Source organism: Nilaparvata lugens, chromosome 6, assembly GCF_014356525.2.
Source record: "Nilaparvata lugens isolate BPH chromosome 6, ASM1435652v1, whole genome shotgun sequence".
NCBI lineage: Eukaryota > Metazoa > Arthropoda > Insecta > Hemiptera > Delphacidae > Nilaparvata > Nilaparvata lugens.
This window is the reverse complement of record NC_052509.1, coordinates 2,574,636-2,596,933: the sequence shown is the minus strand read 5'-3', so window position 1 is coordinate 2,596,933 and position 22,298 is coordinate 2,574,636. Positions and strand designations below refer to the sequence as shown.

Below are 22,298 nucleotides of genomic sequence, written 5' to 3'. Positions count from 1 at the left end.
ACTTCTTCTTGGTTCTATTTTATCATGGATCCTCATAATGTTCAAACTCAGATTAGTGTTAACAATATCCTAATTTGGATTTATGAGATGAGAGTTGCATTTTTTACAAGAAATATATATTTAATATAATACAAGGAATATTTTTACAATATTTTTTACAAGGAATATAATAATTATTAGATAATTCATTTTACTATTAGGTTTCCAACTGAAAGAACAATCTGAAAGAACTAGATTGGTGTCAAGGTCGATTGAACACTGACTTGAAAAGCTAGTTCTATACTGAATTAATGTTGTTTTCTTGTTTATGTTGTCACATAGAAAATCGATGACGGAGCTCGGCGCCGCAAAGCATTTTAAGTAGCAGATAAGCACCGCTTCTATATCTGTATTCATCTGCTATTTCGGTATTGCAGGATGCAAGTATAAAACACTTTGGATGCTGTTTATAAGCTCAATATTCTATTTCACCAAGGGGCTAAGAACTTAAATCACTTCTTCAATTTCTAGAGATTGAACAATTTTCAATTTTTTCAAGATTGATTGGAAGAGAGGAGTTTTTGAAAAAATAGAATATTATTATTTATCAATATTCATTGATGTATTAATAAACTTAAATAGGTCTCTTCTACAGATTATACAAAATTGAGTAGCCTACATTGTTCAGATTACACTTTTTCCATTACTTCTAGTCTAATTAAGCTAATATCATTCATACATTTACAAACTATATTATTACATAAATTAATTTTATTTTGTTGTTAATAGGAGTGAAGATTCAAAGATTAATTGTTGCAATATTGATTATCAGTTTTATTTCAGTTATACTATTGGTCCGTTGGTTCTCTAATTTGAATAAAGTTTCATTAACATTGATTTATTGATTTTATCAAATCTAAAAATGTTCAAGTACCTAATAAAGTTTCTATCAACAGAAGACATTCACAGCGCTTGTGACTGATATCTCAATCATGTTTTAAAAAGTGTTTAACCTTCAGTAAAAATGCAAAAGCAAACATGATATTCATCGAGGTTTTGTGCAAATATTGATAAAAGAAGGCTGACGTTGAATGATTGGTCTATTAGTCATTTCAAGAATTTACTAACCTTGGAAACGGAAGCTTTCAACAGATAAAAGAAGGATATTAACATATGGTGTGCATTTACAAGTATCGGGAAAGATTAAAAATTCAGAGTTTTTATAAATAAATCTGATAGATTCAAATTTTTGGAGTATTTCCTCACTTGAGTTTATATTGAGTCCTACTACTTTACTTTTTTAAAATCCAAATCTCACGTTATTAGAGTTTATGCTCTACATAAGAATAATTCACCCTGACTTGAATTAATACCCATTTACTTTTATTATTGTTTTTCTATTCACATTATAAATTATGGAAGTCTGCCAGTCTATCTATTGAATACTCAATGTACCATGCATATAATAAAATAATATTAATGTAATATATCAATTTGATAGCCCAATGTGAGCACGGGAGAGAAATGCAATCAAGATTATGGAAATTGGAGAATTTTATACTGATGTAATAGTTGTATTCAGATTGTAAGAATACGAAGAAATAGTTCTACGACGCCTTTTAGACCTCTTGCAACCTTGGCCCAATGACCTGTCCGTAAAGATTTGAATAAATTTATTCCATTTTACGTAATTTAATTTATTCTGTGCTCATAATACAGTAACCACGATAGAAAGGCTTTTTATATCTGGAAGAGAGTAGCAGAGAGTGAATAATTCTAATAAAATAATTAGCATTCGAATAAATGCAATATACCGTCACATCTCTAATTTTCTAATTATGGAAAATTACAAGTACCCTTGCAAGATTATTAATTCTATTTCAATGCAATAGCCTATCGTATACCAATATCTCATTCCTCCACATCAGTGAATAAGTACATTATATTATAATTATTAAATTCATTTTATGAAAACATAAACACAAACGAATTGAGTTTGATGGTCTGAATGTGTTCACAGTAATTTTGAATGGTTGATTTTATTGTCCATAATTTTCTATACTTGTTTTTATGGCCATATGAGTTTGAAGTTAGATTGTATGTCCCACTACAATATTAAGTTAGATTTTTTATTCCATTGCCCATAGTTTTGAATAATTCTTGTTTTTCTATATAGGCCTACTATAGTACCATACAAGTTTAAATGCTTGATTGCATTGCTCATATTCTTTTATGTTTAGTGTGTGTAGAGGCTATAATTATATATATATAAGTTATTGTTCATAATTTGATACTTCAACGAATTTGTCTTAAGTTCAAATGGTTTAGGCTTCTAATTTATTATGAGTTGAAATGAAAGAACTCTAATTATAGATACCGTACTTAATAGCTACAATTAACTGAAAACATTTTGTATTCTCATGTCAAATGTTAGTCGCCTCAATAGAATACCGGTAGAATACCTACTTTATAATATTAACATGAGTTACAACTATTTACTATCCACTATCCACTATGACTGTAGTCATAATAATGTGCTATTATTGATAAGTGGATAGTTCTTACTCATGTTACGGTAATTAATTTTTATTCCATTTATGTTCTAATTAATATATTTTATTGAGGCGACACACATTTGACAAGAAAATACAAAATTATTTCAGTTTATTGGAACTATTAAGTGCAGTAGGCTACCAATAAGTCATAAGAATTCTACATAAAAATTTTGAATTAGAAAAATACGAAATCCATCCAATTTACCAAAACAATTGAATTCCTATAATATGGAATACTACGTACCCGAAACGCTCAAATCATGAAAATACAAGCCAAGATTCCATTCTATTTAGAAAGCTTCAAATCACCACTTCATTTACATATATTAAAAGTATACCCGTTTTAAGCAGAGGTTTGCCATTTGATATATAAGTAGAAGTAGGCCATAATAACAACAACCTACTAATTTTAGCAGAAGACAGACTTGGCAAGTCGTCGGTGACAGTGAAAAGAAGTACCTGAGGCTTATCTCCTGCTTTATAATATGCATTTGTGTGTCTGTTTTAACAAACTTGTGTTAGTCCTGCGCTGGTGTGCGTGAGTAAGTGAATGTGCGCGCGCAATTTTGCGTGTCAAACGTTAGTTTTCTACAACCGACTACGTTACTCCTCTATTCGCGAATCGTGCAATTTTCCAATTAAAACGTCAAGAGACCGAAAACTGACCGTCCAAACTACGCCAAAGTTTTTCCTCTTTTTTTAAGGGATTCCACTTCAACTATCAGTACGGTATTCCTTGTAAATAAATAGTGTAAAATCAAGTCTTCGTATCCAACCAATGCTGAAAGTCTCCATCATGTCACTGAAGTGAGTAGGTAGTTATAGTGTGAGTAAGTTGATTTTGTTAGTGTGTGAGTGTGCTTATTTTTGCGACCGCTTTCACACATATCAGCACATGATTGCAAATGAACATTCCTTGAGTGAGACTTCACTTCAAACTGTCAGATTTTCTTGTAAACAACATTAATGATGCTTCCCATTCATCCAATGGCGACACAATGCTTTCCATTCATCAAATGCCGCCAGTTTGAAGTGAGTCTCATTTTGTTCGCCCGGCCCCGGAGTTTAATGGCGGAATTTCTGCTCGCTCTCAATTCTGGCTTTATTAAGCGAGATTCCAAATTCCACACTCTAGCGATATTAAATTTTTGTTCTCAATAGAGATAAGATGAAGACACCAAGAAGAGCTCATATATTTCTGTTAATGATGGACTAGTGAATTCCTATGTTATTAGAACTCGATTATGGACTAAAGTTGATTCCTCTATATGTTATTATCATTGAGTGAGCAATGGGTTGAGGAAGTATATTGCATTACTGCTGTATAAATTGCCGTGCTACCAATTTCTCCTAAATCGGTTGGATAGCATTTCACACCTATTAACCTTAGTAAGGTTATCGGCTCCAACGTAATAGATTCTTGATAAACTATGAATGGATCTATCGCCTATGAATGAGAAATCCAGTTTTCAGAGCAAATCAACTTATAATCTTCAGAAGAATTTTGGCAATATACTACACAAATACACAAAGAACAATATCTTATACACTTAAGCATCTAAAGTCACTACAAACTAAATACTTATCCAGTTTATATAGTTGAAAACAATGGCTATAGGCTTGTATACACACAAATCAATTATAGACAAAATAGAACACTATAAACTGTTCAAAACTCAAAATAACTAACATAAAAAACTGAAAGTAAACTAAATAAAAAAATATTTTTAACTGAGTTTTTAGTTATTTTTTCATTTCATTGGGTACAATAATTATATTATAATTATTATTAGCCTATTCAAATTGTGAAAGACTCATTTATTTGAGAGAGAAAGCAAGAGGAATGCTCTATACCCACAATAATGTTATATCCACGTTATAATGGCAGTGTTTGATTAGCAATGGTAGTTATTGCTATCCTTGTCTATCATTCAACAAAGCGGATAGCGCTATCTCTTTCTCGCTTTGCTCTGTTGCCAGATCGTCTTTTAAAATGTAGAATTATCAATAAATTGGCAAAATATTTCATCTTAATTATAAAATTATTGAAAAATATAATTTTCCTCCACCTACTGGCTAAAGTACTTACTTTACTCCCTGAAACATAATACTAAAGTGTCCCTTTTTTCTCTCGGTAGTAAAAAACAGAAAAACTCCCTAGGGAGTAAAAGTGACTCCGTTTAAATAACATGGGAAGCATCTCTATTTTAAAAACTTACATTATAATAGGTTAGAAGGTCTAAGCTCAGATGAGAAAGCAAAAAGAGGTGTCTGTCATTGAGTCAACTGAATTCAATACCACAACCAGAAATTTGATCAACTCATGAAATATATGTTTGTATGATATTATATTGTTAATATTAGTAGACGATAAAAATTTATACAATTTTTAAAATACCTTATTCTATTCAAAATACCAGCCTCAGGGAGAAAAAGTCCTACTTTTCACTTTAGATATACAAATAACTATTCTTGCCTTATAAAATATAATAGATTATTTTAAACTAGAATTAACCTGCATCAGCTACCGTCTATAGAAGGATTGACAAGACAGAGGATCGGCAACGTTTTTTTCCTATCTTTCTCCACTGTCATTATAAAGCTGCGTACACATATACGCACTTCCAACCCGCACCGAGCACGCTCTGCCCTCGTACCGCCCTCGTTCCTCCATCGAACCACAGTCGCTCCGCCCATGCACCCATCATGAACGTTATGGAAGATGTTAGATCTTCTTGCGTTCCCCGGTCGAACCACTGTTGCTCGCCGGTCGATCATCAATCGCTCTGCTGGAGTGACGTTCGGTTGCGGAGCAGAGCGAAAGTCTGTACGCACCTTAACATGGACCTCACTATAGTGCATCAGTGATCTATTGAGCTGCGTGCAGATATACGCGCCGCAAACATGAGAAATTCACTTTTAATCAGCTGACTATATCTGTATTTTTACAGAAACGGTAAAATACAGTTATAAAAATCTTGGCATCAGCTGATTAAAAGTGAATTGCTCATGTTCGCGGCGCGTATATCTGTACGCACCTTTAAGGTGTAGTAGGCTCGCTCGCATTCGCGCTGTATCTATGAGACAGCTCATGAAAGAGTGGCTATGAAGTACGATTGAATACAAAGCGGATGCGCCATAAAAACGGTGTGTTGCTCCTCAGTGTCAGATCAATAGCTTGGTCAGAATTCTGAATAGACTTTAACGATCAGCTGATTGCGCAGAAGATTCAACTCGGCTATTATTTTCACTGGCACTAGTTTACAACAGACTCATCAGGTATTTAAAAAGATACACTTACACTATCCCTTATAAAACTTATAAGGATTTGATTTAGTGATGATATTTGTTTAACTTGGAACAACAGTTTTTTCTTTGCATTTCAAATAGTAATATAAATTCTAAAATTAACGTACTTAACTCTCAAGGTATGTTTATGTTTCTCATATCACTAAACGGATTGACCAATCATGTATTGCTATAGTGAGGTCCACGTTATAACTTATAATAACAGTATTTGATCAACTTTGGTTTTGCTATCCTTGTCTATTATTCGACAAAGCCGGTGGTACTATCCTTTTCTAGGTCCACAACGATGACAATTATGTTTTTGACAGTGTAGAAATATAATTAATTAATGCAGATAATCGGCATCGCTATTCTTCTATCTTCATCCACTGCCATTATAACATGGACTACACTATAGATCAAAATATAAAAAGTTAGAAAAATTTAAATGATAAATGCTGTAAGACCATTCTGTATGTAATTATGAAACTCTTTATGAAGAAAAAGAAATTATCTGTGCGCTTTATGAAGAAAAAGAAATTGTAGTTAATATTTTGATCAAAAAAGTTTGTTTGAAACTATTGAACCAAGTTATTTCAAAATGGATTGTGTTGGTAGTAGAGTGAAATATTTAGAGAGCACAAGGTTCAAAGATGAGGAAGTTTAAGATTTTATGTTAAAAGAAAATAGGTATTGGTAATTATTTATAACTTACACATCAAGTATTTTTCACTTTTTTTTAATTTTCACTATTTTTCAATATATTTTTTTAAACACTTTAAAAAATATTCTGTGACAACTGTTAATTCACTGTTTAACACTAGAAACTCCAATGCAAAAGGAAAAACTCACCAAATCACAGTATACAGTATACATATTATCTATTCTGTGACCAAACCCATCCCAACCAAATCTTACTAAAGTCTGAGATATATTACTTTTAACATGAAGAGGAGAAACTCATTTCTCCCTCCACAGTTTGTAGCGTAGACACAGACAGACATCCTGCGCACAATTGGATGCGCCGTGTCATTTTGCTTCATGCTCTTGTAATGAAAACAATATTATACCTGCTGACCAGTATATGACTTGGAACATTGCCAGCAATAGCTGGAAGGGGAATGTTGGTGCGTCGCGTTGGAAAGCTCTCTCACTCAGACACAAAAGAAGGAGAATGCTGCTAGGTAGTGGGAGTGATTAGTGTAGGATAGAGCATCGGACCTCTCCATCTTCGAGAAAGAGCCGTGTTAAAAGTAATTTCTCTCCCACTTCAGTGCGTAACCTAGTAATGCGTGGGGCCCGTGGGGACATGCAACCCCCCGCCGCCTCAAAGAAATAGTGGATGCGCTGATTGCGCTCCTCACAATCGTTTAACATTTTTATATATAATAATTTACTTTCATCCAAAAGTAACGGTAAGTTATATCTTCTCTTAAACTGGAACTTGGATAGGTAGCCAGGGAAGTCGGCCTTTTTCACACCAAATCTAGGTACATATGATCACTTTTTTATCACTAGTAGGCCTATTTCACTTTTTGGCCAAATTGCACTGTTCCCCACACATTTTACAAGTTGTTAGACTTTTAAAAATATTTTGGTATATGGTTATGTTTTGTGATGGTAGATGGTAAATAAGAAGGATAGTATTTAGTTAAAGTAGTAAGTGTTTATATTTTTCATTTTTGTAGTGTATACGGTATAAATCATGGAGGACGTATATAAAAAGATGAAGAAATTCGAGGTTCCTTCGAAACCCAAAGTAAATTTGGGCGAATTTGCAGAAAGACTTAAAAATCTGATGAAAAACCGTGTTTTCACTTCAAGTCCTGAAAATGAAACTGTTGGTTCAGAAGTTCCCGCTCCAGAATTCGAGTAAGTATAGTATAACTTGCACTGATGCTTCTATTTAACAGAAGTATGATAAAGAAATCTAGTATAGCCAATAATGCACCGTCTATTGTAAATGCCAAAGACCTTGAAGAGATCTTTAAGGTCTTTGAAAAGGTCTTAAGGTCTCATCTTTCAAAGAGATATCAAAGAGATGCATCTTTAAGGTCTTTGGTAAATGCTTATCTATGATTAGATCGCCTAACCCTAATGCCACCATCCTCGGTCAAACAAGTTTGTGCCATTAAACACCTACATATATAATACCAGGTCATACAAATCAGGATAAACTTACTATTTCTACATCATATTAGGTACCATAATTATGTTTATGTTAGTTTGGGCCCTGATGTTATAAGTCAGTTAGTTTTTAGGTTAGTAATTTGCACAAACATCTTCTGGGTTTAAACAGTGATTAACGACAGGACGTGTATGATGGACATGTGTATACAAATGTCATACATGGTTGTGTCATTACAGCGAAAGGCTAGCAATTTTTTTTAGTTTAGGTTTTTGTATCGCCGATTTTTACTTTCCTTGCCCTATTACCTAAAGCTGCGTACACATATTGGCGCTTCCAACCCGCACCGAGCACGCTCCTCCCTCGTACCGCCCTCGTACCACCATCGAACCACAGTCGCTCCGCCCACGCACCCATCATGAACGTTACGGAAGATGTTAGATCTTCTCGCGTTCCCCCGGTCGAACCACTGTTGCTCCCCGGTCGATCATCAATCGATCATCAATCGATCTGCTCGAGTGACGTTCGATTGCGGAGCAGAGCGAAAGTCTGTACGCACCTTTACATCTATTGCGAGGTCCACGTTACGATTTCATTTACACATGCACAATACGGCATGCAAGTACGGTATTGCTTTCCGAAGAAAATTAAGGTACCCCAATTGTAAATTTCTATACGTTTCAAGGTCCCCTGAGTCCAAAAAAGTGGTTTTTGGGTATTGGTCTGTATGTGTGTGTGTGTGTTGTGTGTGTGTGTGTGTGTGTGTGTGTGTGTGTTGTGTGTGTGTGTGTGTGTGTGTGTGGTGTGTGTGTGTGTGTGTGGTGTGTGTGTGTGTGTGTGTGTGTGTGTGTGTGTGTGTGTGTGTGTGTGTGTGGTGTGTGTGTGTGTGTGGTGTGTGTGTGTGTGTGTGTGTGTGTGTGTGGTGTGTGTGTGTGTGTGTATGAGTGTATGTGCGTCTATGTACACGATATCTCATCTCCCAATTAACGGAATGACTTGAAATTTGGAACTTAAGGTCCTTACACTATAAGGATCCGACACGAACAATTTCGATCCAATGCGATTCAAGATGGCGGCTAAAATGGCGAAAATGTTGTCAAAAACTGGGTTTTTTGCAATTTTCTCGAAAACGGCTCCAACGATTTTGATCAAATTCATACCTAAAGAAGTCATTGATAAGCTCTATCAACTGTCACAAGTCCCATATCTGTAAAAATTTCAAGAGCTCCGCCCCATCTATGCAAAGTTTGATTTTAGATTCCCAATTATCAGGCTTCAGATACAATTTAAACAAAAAATTTCGAGTGGAAAAGATTGAGCATGAGAATCTCTACAATTAATGTTCAGTAACATTTTCACCTAAAATTGAAAATAAGCTCGAAATTCGAGAAAATGTGATTATTTCAATTGCTAACTGTTGACAACTGTTGATTCTATTAATCATTCACTATGAAGAGATAGCAGACCTCGTGTGTTTCCAGCGTTATTGTCCTGTCACCAGCTGGCTCAGATCTTTGAATAGTAGTAGACTTGAGATGCGCGGGAACACTAGCGTCTAGTGATCAATTTTCATAACGGCAAGGAAAGTTGTGTGAGTGCGCCACACCAGATTTTTGTTTCTTACTTTTTGCTCTGTTTGAGGTTAAATGATATTTCTATCATTATAATATAATTTGTGATTTTCTAGTGGTTTATTTATTGTTAGCCGATTGGTTGTTTATTTTAAATGTTAGAAGAATCTCGTTCATTACAAAACATGTATGATGAACATTTGTGTGTGTGTGTGTGCATGATAGCCTAAACATGCATATCCTACCGTTAGTGGCAATCCTAATATAACTTGAACAATATTGATGATGTTATATATTAATAAACACAGATCTCTGTAAGGTTACTAAAATTATTTAAACAAAATAAAGTTAAGTTATCAATACCCCTTTTATTATTCCATGAAATAAAACCATTGTTTTTTGTTTTAATAAACACAGTGATAATTTAATGATGTAGGCTATACTTATAAGGTCCACACACACCCACTACGTGAAGAAATAAGTCTTTGGAAGACATAGCCATCATATCTCCCAATATTAAAAGCTAAGCTTCGCTGGTATGATTGGACAGATTATTAGCGTGGATTTAATATTAGAAGATAGGACGTTACGTCTTCCAAAGACGACTACTAGAAAAACGTAACTAGGTGTGTGATGACCTATACAAACTAGATAATGGAACTATCAATAATTATATGTCTTTTACTATCTTCAATACTTAAATTCATGTATAAGGCCCAGGACATATGAAGCATTTTTCAAGGCGTTTTGATCCATTACTGTAATAATGAAGATAGTATTTTGCCTCTCTGACTTGGGCATGAGCTGATTCATTGGCAATTTTCGGATTTTCCTTATACCTAGAGCACTCGTAATATTCGGAGCCATGACACTTCCAGACAGGCAAGAAATAAAAACTAGTGTTTAGTATAAACACTTCACTTGAATGGGGGCTACGTTTTTACAAATTAATAAGAACAATAGAAAAAAACTTGTAGTACCCTTTATTATTTAAAATATTACAACGAATAGTTTCGACCATAACTTATGTCATTATATAACATAACTTATATACCCTTAAACCCTTTATTAAGGGTACTTTATTAAGTACCCTGTAGTAAGGGTACCAAATGTACCAATAATTTAAAGAATATTTTCGAACTCGTGGCTGGAGCTCAAGGCTTCTTTTCCAGCCACACCAATGTATATTAGTTGATAAGTGTTATTTTGTAAATTTCTAGTGAATTTGTAAATAAATAAATAAAAAAAAAATAAAAAAAAAGGTTACTACAAGTTTACATATGTTATTATTAACTAGTGTTTAGTATACAAATACCTATGAAATAGTAGTAAATCTGCAACCTCCTGCCATATTTATCTTTCTTGCAAATCATTACAGGGAGGTTCCTCATCATTTCTATGAATTTTATTTACGGCATATATTTACAGCATTTAACTTTGGATTTTCGTTCAATAATAATGATATATCCATTTTTAGCTTTTCTCTACTAGCGTTTGAAGATGAAGTTCCAGCTTTTAATACTACCAAACCGAGAGATATTAATAGTCGTCCAAGTGCAAAATTATTAATGGATGCATGTGCCGAACTAAAATCTGTGCAACTGTTTACTAGAGAGATTGAAAAGAAAAGAAATGCAGAAAAAGACAAGATGGCTGCCAATGCTGGCAGGAAGACTACTGAAAAGAAAAAAACTATTATAAAATCAAAAAAGGACAGAGAAGCTTCTGGAACCAAAACAGTTGAGCAAATCGGTGGCCTTGAACAAATAACCAAGGATAGAGGGCGGATGAAATCTCACCAACTACAACCAAAACCCGTGAGTTAAAAAGAAAATCTTAATCAGTTCTAGTCTGTTTGGATTGAGTTGAGTGCATCGTAGTGGTGTGCAGTTTGGTGGTGGGTCAAGTCTGGGTTAAGAGTTAAGTCTGTTTCAATCAATTCAAACGCATGTTGTTTGATCATTTCATAACCCACGCACAACCAAAAAGCGTATGTAGGTATAATCTATTATAAATTTATTTATCACTCATATCAACTGGTGAAATTGTAGTTTTTTAAGCGTGCATACTATTAACTAATACGAGCCTTGAGGTTTCACATTTTTACTTTCTTTGCCTTATTACCATAGGTAAGGTAATAAGTATTGCTTTCCGAAAAAAATTAAGGAACCCCAATTTCTGATTTCTATACGTTTTAAGGTCCCCTGAGTCAAAAAAAAGTGGTTTATGGGTATTGGTCTGTATGTGTGTGTATTATGAGCGTCTGTGGTCTGTGTACACGATATCTCATCTCCCAATTAACGGAATGACTTGAAATTGGAACTTAAGGTCCTTACACTATAAGGATCCGACCCGAACAATTTCGATCAAATGCGATTCAAAATGGCGATAATGTTGTCTAAAAAATAGGGTTTTTAGCGATTTCCTCGAAAATGGCTCCAACGATTTTGATCAAATTCATACCTAAAATAGTCATTGTTAAGCTCTATCAACTGCCACCAGTCCCATATCTGTAAAAATTTCAGGAGCTCCACCCCATCTATGCATAGTTTGATGTTAGATTTCCAATCATCAGGTCTCAGATATAATTTAAACGAAAAATTTCGAGTGGAAAAGATTGAGCATGGAAATCTCTTCAATTAATGTCCAGTAACATTTTCACCTTAAATTGAAAATAAGCTTGAAATTTGAGAAAATTCAATTGCAAACTGTTTGGAACGGTTGATTCTATTGAATCATTCACTATGAAGAGATAGCAGATCTCGTGTGTATCCAGCGTTATTGACCTGTCACCAGCTGGCTCAGATCTTTGACTTGAGATGCGCGTTTACACTAGCGTCAGGCAATCAATTTTCGTAACGACAAGGAAAGTTGTGTGAGTGCGCCACACCAGATTTTTTTATATGTACTTAACACCTATTTGAGGATTATTTTTTTAAAATAGCGTAATAGTTCAATACCAGCCATAAACTTGTTATAAATAATGATATCTTGATCTCTCATCACTTTTCTTGATTGATCTTTCAGGCATATGATCCAGAAAAATCTGATTTGGTGAGTGGAGAAGAATTCGCTGTAAAATGTCAAGTGTTCCAGCCATTCCATTACAAACGAAACATTCACAAATCTGGCAAACGACCAGTATTTCAAAGTGAGATAGAGATTTTGGGCAGTAATACACTTCTGCACCTACGTAACATGATCTCTTGCAGCGAGGATTTTATCAGCACGGATGGTGATGTCAGTGAAAATCCTAACGCTCAACCCTCACCATCAACTCTCAAGGTAATCTTCACTATAGAATTTTTGTATATCTTCATTATTCTACTTATATAAAATTGTCAATTTCATTTTTCTGAAATGTTGATATTTGAAAAATCAGTTGAATGTATTGGTTGAATTAGGACGATGACATGACCTTACTATACCAGATTATAAAATAAAGGAAAAATATGGTAGATTTGGGTAAAAACTTACAAACTAACTTTTTTAATTCTACAAGGATGGAAATATGTTCACTGATGCCGAGCGTATAGTGTGACATATTTGAAAAAATCAATTATATCCAATTTATTCACAACACACAAACATACAATGAGAAAAAGCAATATATAATAAAACAATTACACTAATTGTAATTAAGACAGTATTCCTAAAATGATGTGGTGTGCTGGAAAAAAGAGGGGAAAAACCTTGCCAACTATAGTTTCCCATGTAATAGGCAGGTGAAAGGGAAAGGTGTGACAGGGAAGGGAAAGAAGGTAGGTACCTAGATAGGCAGGGCTGAGGGAAGGTATGATGAGATGTGAAATAAGGATCAAGGTAACTGTTACAATAATTCAAAGATTCAAAAGAATAATTGCTTTTTATCCAATTAATGATTTCCTGCTTCATTTTCTATGTAATTTTAGCATTGTTCAGATGATGATCCAGAATGTTTTATTATTATAGTACTCAGATAAATAAGTTGCCGTATAATATTAGTTTCAATATTAGTATTATACTTATTTGAAGTAGGTCTCAAGCTGAATATTTTTGATGGATAAATTTAAACCTTAACACAGACTAGAGAATAATATTCACAATATACGATCATAATTATCCATTTTTAACAGTTATTTCAAGTGGTCTGTGATGTTTTGATATCGTATGTGAAACTCCTATGGTATAATAAAGACAGAACACCGGTTTTGTCTTATATCCCCGGGGAAATTGAATCCGTTTTGGAGAATGAACATTATTTACTGGAACTATTCTTTCTCCATCACCAAGCTTTTAACAGCTACTGAGCCTGAAGTTGTCCTCCTCGATAGAAGTGCAAAAGCAATACGTAGTTGAATTCTCAGTACCAGCTGAATATAATATGGTTCCAATGTGGAGGATAACGGATCAAATACGAGGCACTTTTGATGCAGCAACACAACTACTGATTTTTCTTCTAATTGGTGTTCTTGGAGGGGTGCGCCCATTACCGCTTTCAATCAATTAAAATCGATTCCTGCTTGTGAGAAGAGTGTAATTTCACTTTTAGGGCAGATGCAGGAAGCAGTCATTCTGGGCTCCCTTCGTCTACTCAGGAAAAATGATTTGTGGATGACAGTCATGACATAACTGCTTACCACATGGTTGTGTGGAGAAGTTAGGCCATTCACTAGCATGTTTCTGTCCCTTGGAAGTCACAACCCACGTTTGAATGGTCAAGCAGCTTCCAACATGGAATAAAATAATGATAATAATGGTTGATTCCAAATTTTCTTAAATAACTCAATATTATTCGTTACAAGTAGTAATTGAGTGGAATATCTCTAATCAAAATTTATTAATTCAAGCCATCTAAATTCGAAATTTATAGTTTTCATGTTTATTTTGGACTAAAATGTTATAAAAATTTATTGTACACGTGAAATTCTAACCTTATCTTGGACTCTTTCACCCATGAATTTGGATGAAAAATAGCACAAGGACTATCTTATTATTCTATCTTTCAATGTTATTACATTAGTGTCATTTGCATTGTAAATAAATAAATAAATAATGAACGATGACAGCTTGTAATTAATTAGTATATAATCAATAATGGTTTTCAACTGCTCAGCTGTATTTCCAATTACAGCTTTGAGATACCTCAGCTGACTCACGGCTCGGAATTGACAAATCCTTCATACCTGGCCCATTGACCGTTGAGATGAACTACCCTTACCTGTTCCAGCATCTCGGAAATTGTGAACATCTCATTCAATTCTCTAAAGGCAGGTTTGTATAACATTGACCAAGTCATTCGTATTGATAATAATGTCTCGTAATCAATTGAAAAACATTATTTTTTGTTTTGTTTTTTATCACAAATAACAATCTTCAGCATTTTCTCAGTGGAGAACTCTGTATGATATAATTTTTATTTTATTTATTTACAATGCAAATGACACTAATGTAATAACATTGAAAGATAAAATAATAAGGTAGTCCTTGTGCTATTTTTCTTCCAAATTTATAGGTGACAAAGTCCAAGATAAGGTTAGAATTATACGTGTACAATATTTTTATAATCCAAAATAAACATTAAAACTATAAATTTTGAATTTAGATGGCTTGAATTAATTAATTAGAAATACTCCACTCAATTGCCACTTGTAACGAATAATGTTGAGTTATTTGAGAAAATTTGGAACCATTCAAGAAACACAAACTTGTGAACAAGTTTTATTATAGATAGTGAAGGTGAGTTTTACTATCAACTAACTAGAAAAATTTGACCATTTCATACTGCAGTATGAAAACTTCAATCTTTTATTAATTATTAAAATATTAAAGTTTCTATTGGAATTATAGTAGTCATATACTCATATTTTAATAATAGTCTTAATAAATAAGCATTAGCTCCAACCTATGAATGAATTTGTCTATTTTATGTAGCATAAATTTAAATTGTTTCAATTTTCATATTATTATAAAAAAATCTGGTGTGGTACAATCACACAACTTTCGTTGCTCATTGAACTGTAAGCCTCATTCTTAAACAAGAATAATTTGGTGGAATAACATAATGACGATTGGCGGCAACATATTTGAAACTAGGATCAGACTACTGTATATGTTTATATATAATTATTGTTTTTAGAGTACTTTGTCCTTTGTATAAATAATTGTGAAATTCGATGATTTTTTTAAAAGTTGTCAAAACAGCTGTTCTACAGATGAAATATCTCGACTAAGTTATGTGTTCTTTTTATAAACACTGCTCTACCTACCTACCTCATGCACGAGAAGGAGGTTACAAAGTTCATTTCTCAAGGATGGGGTGGGCCCGCCATTAGTTTCTCAGGAAGGAGACTCATGCTAGTTGATAGAGCTGATAAATAACTATACAGGGTATAAATTTGAAATCGGTTGTCATTTTTAAGAAAATCGTGAAAACATGGTTTTTTAGTCATTATCCGCCATTTTTCTCAAGAATATTATGGAGCTCCTGAAATTTTCCCAGAAATGAGACTCATGTCAGTTGATAGGGCTCATAAATAGCTATCCATGGTATAAATTTGAAGAAAATCGTTACAGCCGTTTTTGAGAAAATCGTGAAAAACATGGTTTTTTAGTCATTATCCGCCATCTTGAATTGAATTTTATTGTATTTCTTATTGTCGGATCCTAATGGTATAAGGACCTTAAGTTTGAAATTTCAAGTCAATTGGTTAATTAGGAATGGAGTTATCGTGTTCACAGACATACACACACACACAGACCAACACCCAAAAAATCATGTTTTTGGACTCAGGGGACCTTGAAACGTATAGTAAACTTGAAATTGGGATACCTTAATTTTTTTTTGGAAAGCAATACTTTCCTTACCTATGGTAGTAGGGCAAGGAAAGTAAAAAATTGAATGTCTGCTAAATAAAAATGGCACATTCACCCATATAGGTTTGGGCTAGGTGTCTGCGGAGAAAATATTATTTTCTCCTACCTGCCCAGACTTATTGAAATCGCCATTCGAAACTTTAAATATTTTGCTTCAGGCAATAATGGGTTTCCATCTCAAAAAACAATCACATACCAGCAAAATTCTAATCAGCAAACCCCACTAAAAATTCTACATACACTCCAGCATCCATTTCAAACGATAATCAATCATATCAAAATTTATAGAACAAACAATTTTTAAAATTTAGAAAAAGACATCAATTACAAAAACTTTAGAGAAATTTTAACCTTTAACTCATTTCAATTAATAATATGACAAGACGTTTTTATTTAATGGAAACATTATTCAAGTTAACTTTCATTTATATTGAACATCTCATATATATGGTGACACAATTCATTAATACTTTCAAATTTTGAAGTTTTATTATTATAACAAAAGAATTTATACATAAGATTAAATTTCAGCATGTTCTAAATTGAACCATTTATTTTTTTAATAATTTCATAATTTAAAGACTGTATAATAAATACAAACATTTCAAGATTACAATACAAAGATGATCAAGATGGATAATGGGTAAATAAGTTCCCTAAAAAATACAAACAAGAGAAAAAGAAAATTGGGTCAATAAATTTCCTAAATAATACAAAGAAGAGAAAGATTAATTAGAGCCTATCCTACATGTCAGTACTGAACTTTCATAAGGAAGTATATTTAATAAAATAGACTACTATGGAATTTTGTAGATTCCAAGTATGACTCTAATTTGTTATAATTGTGAGCTATCACTCCCACAAAAACAACTGGTGAAGGAAAAAATATGTTGACTATTGTGACTGGGTGGAGAGTTCCTAGATGTCTGTAAGGCAATGTGATAGCAGACTCTAGTATCGGACCACAAAAACAAAAGTATGCAAAAGTTTTTACAAACATTTGATGTTGCAGTCTTAAGGTTTTTATATCGCAAACAAGTAGGTCAGATAATCGAGTCCAGCCATATGTGGTTCACGCCCACACCTCTAAAAGAATCACACCTACTTGTCTACCAAAAATCCAAAGTATTGGACAGCAAAAAAAAAAAATAAAATGCAAAATGGGTTAAAAGCCCAGAAGAAAACTATAACCTAATTACATATGGCTTATGGCACGATATGCAATGAAAGATGAGAACATGGGACATAATTTTGCTCTGAAAAACCTAATTACCTAATATGATACCTGAAAAAAATAGACATAATTAAAATATGTAATACATGATGAAAAAATATACCGCAAGCAAACAATTATTTACACTACAATGGATAGATTTTAGAAAAGTCAAGTTTTATCAACAATTTAAAGATTAGGAAAATAAACTACTATTTTAACTTCTAATATTATTTCAGAAGAATACAAATTTAAATGACTATGGTCAAGATTGGTTAAGATATGCATCATAGAAGAATTTTACTGAACATTACACAAAGACAGGAAAGAATCGAAATTTGAAAAGATTAAGGGCCAAGAAAAATAGGCTACAGGAAAGAAAAAAGATACAATTATGGACTCTTACCATACGTAGTATTTACGGTCATTGCTATTCTGAATCCCGGCATGACACAGGATTCCTAATTATAACATAGTGCTGGGGAATACCCTTTCATCATGTGATTCACAGACATCATCTTGTAAATAAGCAACTTGAAACAACCTTTGAATACTAACACATCAATGGTGACTTTGTGCTTTGTTTTCTTCAAGAACATGATTTTATTCATGGGTTCATTTGTTTCAACAAAGCCATTTTGCTTACAAAAGTCAGTCATGTTCACTAAATAATGCTTTGCATACACCTTTTCAATTTTCAGTTGAAAGTTGAATTCATCAACTTGATTCAAAGCAAGATTCATTTTGTTTACATTGTTCCTAACCTCTACAGAAACCTGTCTCATGTAATCATTCACTTTGTTTATAGTTTTCCTAACCTTCAATGTAGCAATATTACTTTCATGATAGTTGACTTTCAGTGAAGACAACTCCCTACCTACTTCTTTACTCAATTCTACTATCTCATTAGGGTTGACTTTTTCAACAACAGTAACTAGGCCTACATTGTCAGAAACTTGAATGAGTTGATCTTGTATCTTAACACTACTATTATCATGCTTCAATTTGTTTTCATCTTCATGATTATCACTCAATGTTTCATGTGCATCTTTCAATAGAAGGTTTATACTAACCTGCTCTAGTCTAATGCAAGCAAATTCTTGCTTCATCTCATCAAACCTAGCACTTTGATATTGTTTCAAATTATCAATCTTAGCATTTTGCTTATCAAACTTAGCATTTAGCTTATCAAACCTAGCATTTTGCTCATCAAACTTTTGTGTTAGGAACACTATAAGATTCAGATCATTTTTAATGTTTGCCATTTTGCTAGTCTGCACAGATAATATATTCATTAGGATTTGATCTCTCTTGAACCGATTTCCCATTCAGCAGTATACCATTCATAACCCATCAAGATATCTATCCTACTAATAATTTTTCATAACCAGGGATTTCATGGTGTACCATTTGGGACATATTTATTTTGTAATTTGGTCCCACCACAGGGGTAACATTTGCCGTGCTACCAATTTCTCCTAAATCGGTTGGATAGCATTTCACACCTATTAACCTAAGTAAGGTTATCGGCTCCAACGTAATAGATTCTTGATAAACTATGAATGGATCTATTGCCTATGAATGAGAAATCCAGTTTTCAGAGCAAATCAACTTATAATCTTCAGAAGAATTTTGGCAATATACTACACAAATACACAAAGAACAATATCTTATACACTTAAGCATCTAAAGTCACTACAAGCTAAATACTTATCCAGTTTATATAGTTGAAAACAATGGCTATAGGCTTGTATACACACAAATCAATTATAGACAAAATAGAACACTATAAACTGTTCAAAACTCAATTTAAAACATTAAAAATTCACTTAAACAGAAAAATATTCAGAGAGCACAAAATTACAACACACACAGCCAGCCATAATTTTTAGAGAGAAGCAGGAAAAGCCTAGCTACAAGGAACAGAGCAAAGCTTTGTAGACACCTCAAACCAGTGTCGATGTCATGGACACGTCACCAAAAAATTATAAATTACAAGTTTAGAATTCACATTTTACATTTGTTCTCAATAAAACTTTATTTTGAAACTATTATTTTAAATTTTTATATGTCATCTCCATTTCAATAATCCATTTATCTGTTAATTCTGTCAACTCAGCCTCGGTGATACCATGGAACATGCAACACAATCATTTACGATAAATTCTCAGTCAAAAGTTGTCCGTATATCGATTACTCTGATATTTACTATAAAGTTTTATAGATCTCGAATTGAAGATTCGATTCCAATCGAGAAAAAATGTAATATTACAAAATATGTTGTTTATGGTTTGTTACAGACTTTTGATAGCCAAAAGGGATTCATTGAGCTCAGAAGACTATCCATGGCTCAGAAAGAACTACATTTGAAAGAACTAGATTTCTTTATTAAAATGTAAGTTATAACATTGTGTTAAGCAGTAAAGATCCAAATTATATGAGCATCTCAAACCTAGTACCTACTCCATGGTTTGCAAGTGGCATTCAAGATCAGATTAGGCTATAATAATACCAGGAATAATTTGAATTTAATCAGTCTCCATTTTGGAATGAAAATACTTTTCTACCTTATTTTCTTGCTAAAATGAGAGGATTAAAATGATGATTGGGGTTGTCATTTGAAATGATTGATTTGCTACTCCTTTTCTTACAGTACTATAAAAAGAATGGGATTTCGTTGGGAAAAGTTAGATTTATGAACCCAACTGAACAATTTCAGTGTTTCGATCTGCTATCCTAATGGGAGGATAAATTACAAACTAAATTGTGTGTAATTAGACTGTCATAGTTGCTGACACACACTCAGTCACAATTCGGTTAGACTATTTTCACTGAAACAACAGTTTTATGCAATACCTTTTCATAAAAGTTACATGAATTTCACAAAGCACGTCTAATGATACTAAATTTGGCAATGACTGAAACAATAAAACAGTTTTATTAATTAAACTGTTTCTTTAAACTGTTTTATGAAATAAAACTGTTTTCTTCACTGAAACAACAGTTTTATGCAATACTTTTCTATAAGTTACATGAATTTCACAAATCACGTCTAATAATACTAGATTAATACTCAATGAATATTATGTAAAATAATTCAACTCATTTTTTGCAGACGGAAAGTCGTTGGATATGCAAGCCTACCCAGTCACAATGCACTGTTGTGCGAAGATTGCTTCAAAAGCTACTGTTATATTGGCGACAAAAAAGTTGGGTCATTTGAAGCTTTTCATTACAAGGACAAACGGATCACTATTAGTTCTTAAATGCCACATATAAAGTTCTCGATAAATTAATGTGTTCTACTAAAATACTTTTGTTATTCTTGAAATATTTTTTATGTACTTGAATATTTTTCTCTACTTCTGTAAGAGTTTTGACTTACTGACTTGTAAGAGTTTTTGTTATTGTAATACTTTTATTATTCTTGAAGTACTTTTTTATGTACTTGCATATTCCTTTTCTACTTCTTTTTGTTTTTGTAAGACTTTTATTATTCTTGAAATACTTTTTTGTGCTTAAATATTTCTTTTCTACTTCTGTAAGAATTGAATTTACTTTGTAAATTTGTGGGTATTTTTCAAGCATGATCAAATTAAGGCTATTATTGTAAAATGAACATCAGCTGCAAACCAAAACTGTTTCTTACTAGAATTTCAAATACTTTTGTACCTACATGGTCCAAGAAAAAGAAACTATTCAATATAAATGGATAAATCATGATGAGAAACACATTTTTCTAGTATATAAGAACAAGATAGTATAGTAAAGAATAAATACCAATATTGTACTGCGATCTTTATATTTCCAAATATTATTAAAATTGCATAATATCATGATTTAAACAATTACCAAGATTCAAGACTGAACCCACTTGGACTTTTTATTTCTTTATTTCATTCTACCTATGTTTTATTTTCATTCTACTATATATAGTCAGTTCTGAATCTCATTTTGTACAGAAATGACGATTTTCAATAAAGTACCGCGTACCGAACAGTCGTACAATCCTTGAATTCTTTTCAGCATTTCATTGACTTGAATTAGCCCATTTCCGTTAATCGATACCGTATTTACAACAGTGAGTGCTGTGTTTCTCAAGTGAAATGTATTAAAAAGTTGTTCTCAATAACCTTAATCCCATGTTCACATTATTGCTTGTCACTTTCTCTCTGTCTCTCTCTCATTCTCTTGCTCTCTCCACCACTTCTCCAATTCTTCTCTTTCTCTCTCTCTCTCTCTCTGTCCTTCTGCACCAACTTCTTGCACGATCAATGGGCAACGAGGTCAAGGTCACTCAGTCTCTGACTTCTGTTTTATTGCAGCCTGTGCCAGCTGATATGTTTTTTTACTGTTTTGATGTATATGTATATAGCTATGTGTATGTACAGCTATTCATACTGCATAACATGAATAGATGGAATAAAAATTATCGTTGCTTAGTACCAGAATACTGTGTATACCTAATTTGTTACATTGTTATAGTCCCCCCCCCCTGATAGTGATTCCTATTCAATTTAATTTCCCTATTTTTATATACAGTAATTATTGTAGTCTTCTTTCTTTAGGGTTTTAATATAAATAAACATATAAATCTCAGTAATCTTGTGACAAAATCATTCAAAAGGGTACTGAGATTTATATTATTTAAAGTATTTGTGGTTTTTATCGACATAGGTAGGCCTACTTGATTAGACAACTACAGGGTG

At 33.0% G+C, this 22,298-nt stretch overlaps 2 protein-coding genes across 2 annotated transcripts in view; one reads left to right on the top strand and one right to left on the bottom strand.

The window, feature by feature from the left end:
• The window catches only part of LOC111057202 (acetyl-coenzyme A synthetase), a 69,864-nt gene that overhangs the window by 32,957 nt on the left and 14,609 nt on the right, over positions 1-22,298 (bottom strand). The window lies entirely within an intron of this gene.
• LOC120351768 lies at positions 11,207-21,902 on the top strand. The gene is made up of 3 exons (XM_039429940.1): positions 11,207-11,338; positions 12,549-12,806; positions 20,705-21,902. Exons 1-3 carry the CDS (start codon positions 11,309-11,311, stop codon positions 20,810-20,812), a joined length of 396 nt encoding a protein of 131 aa, XP_039285874.1. The 5' UTR covers positions 11,207-11,308; the 3' UTR covers positions 20,813-21,902.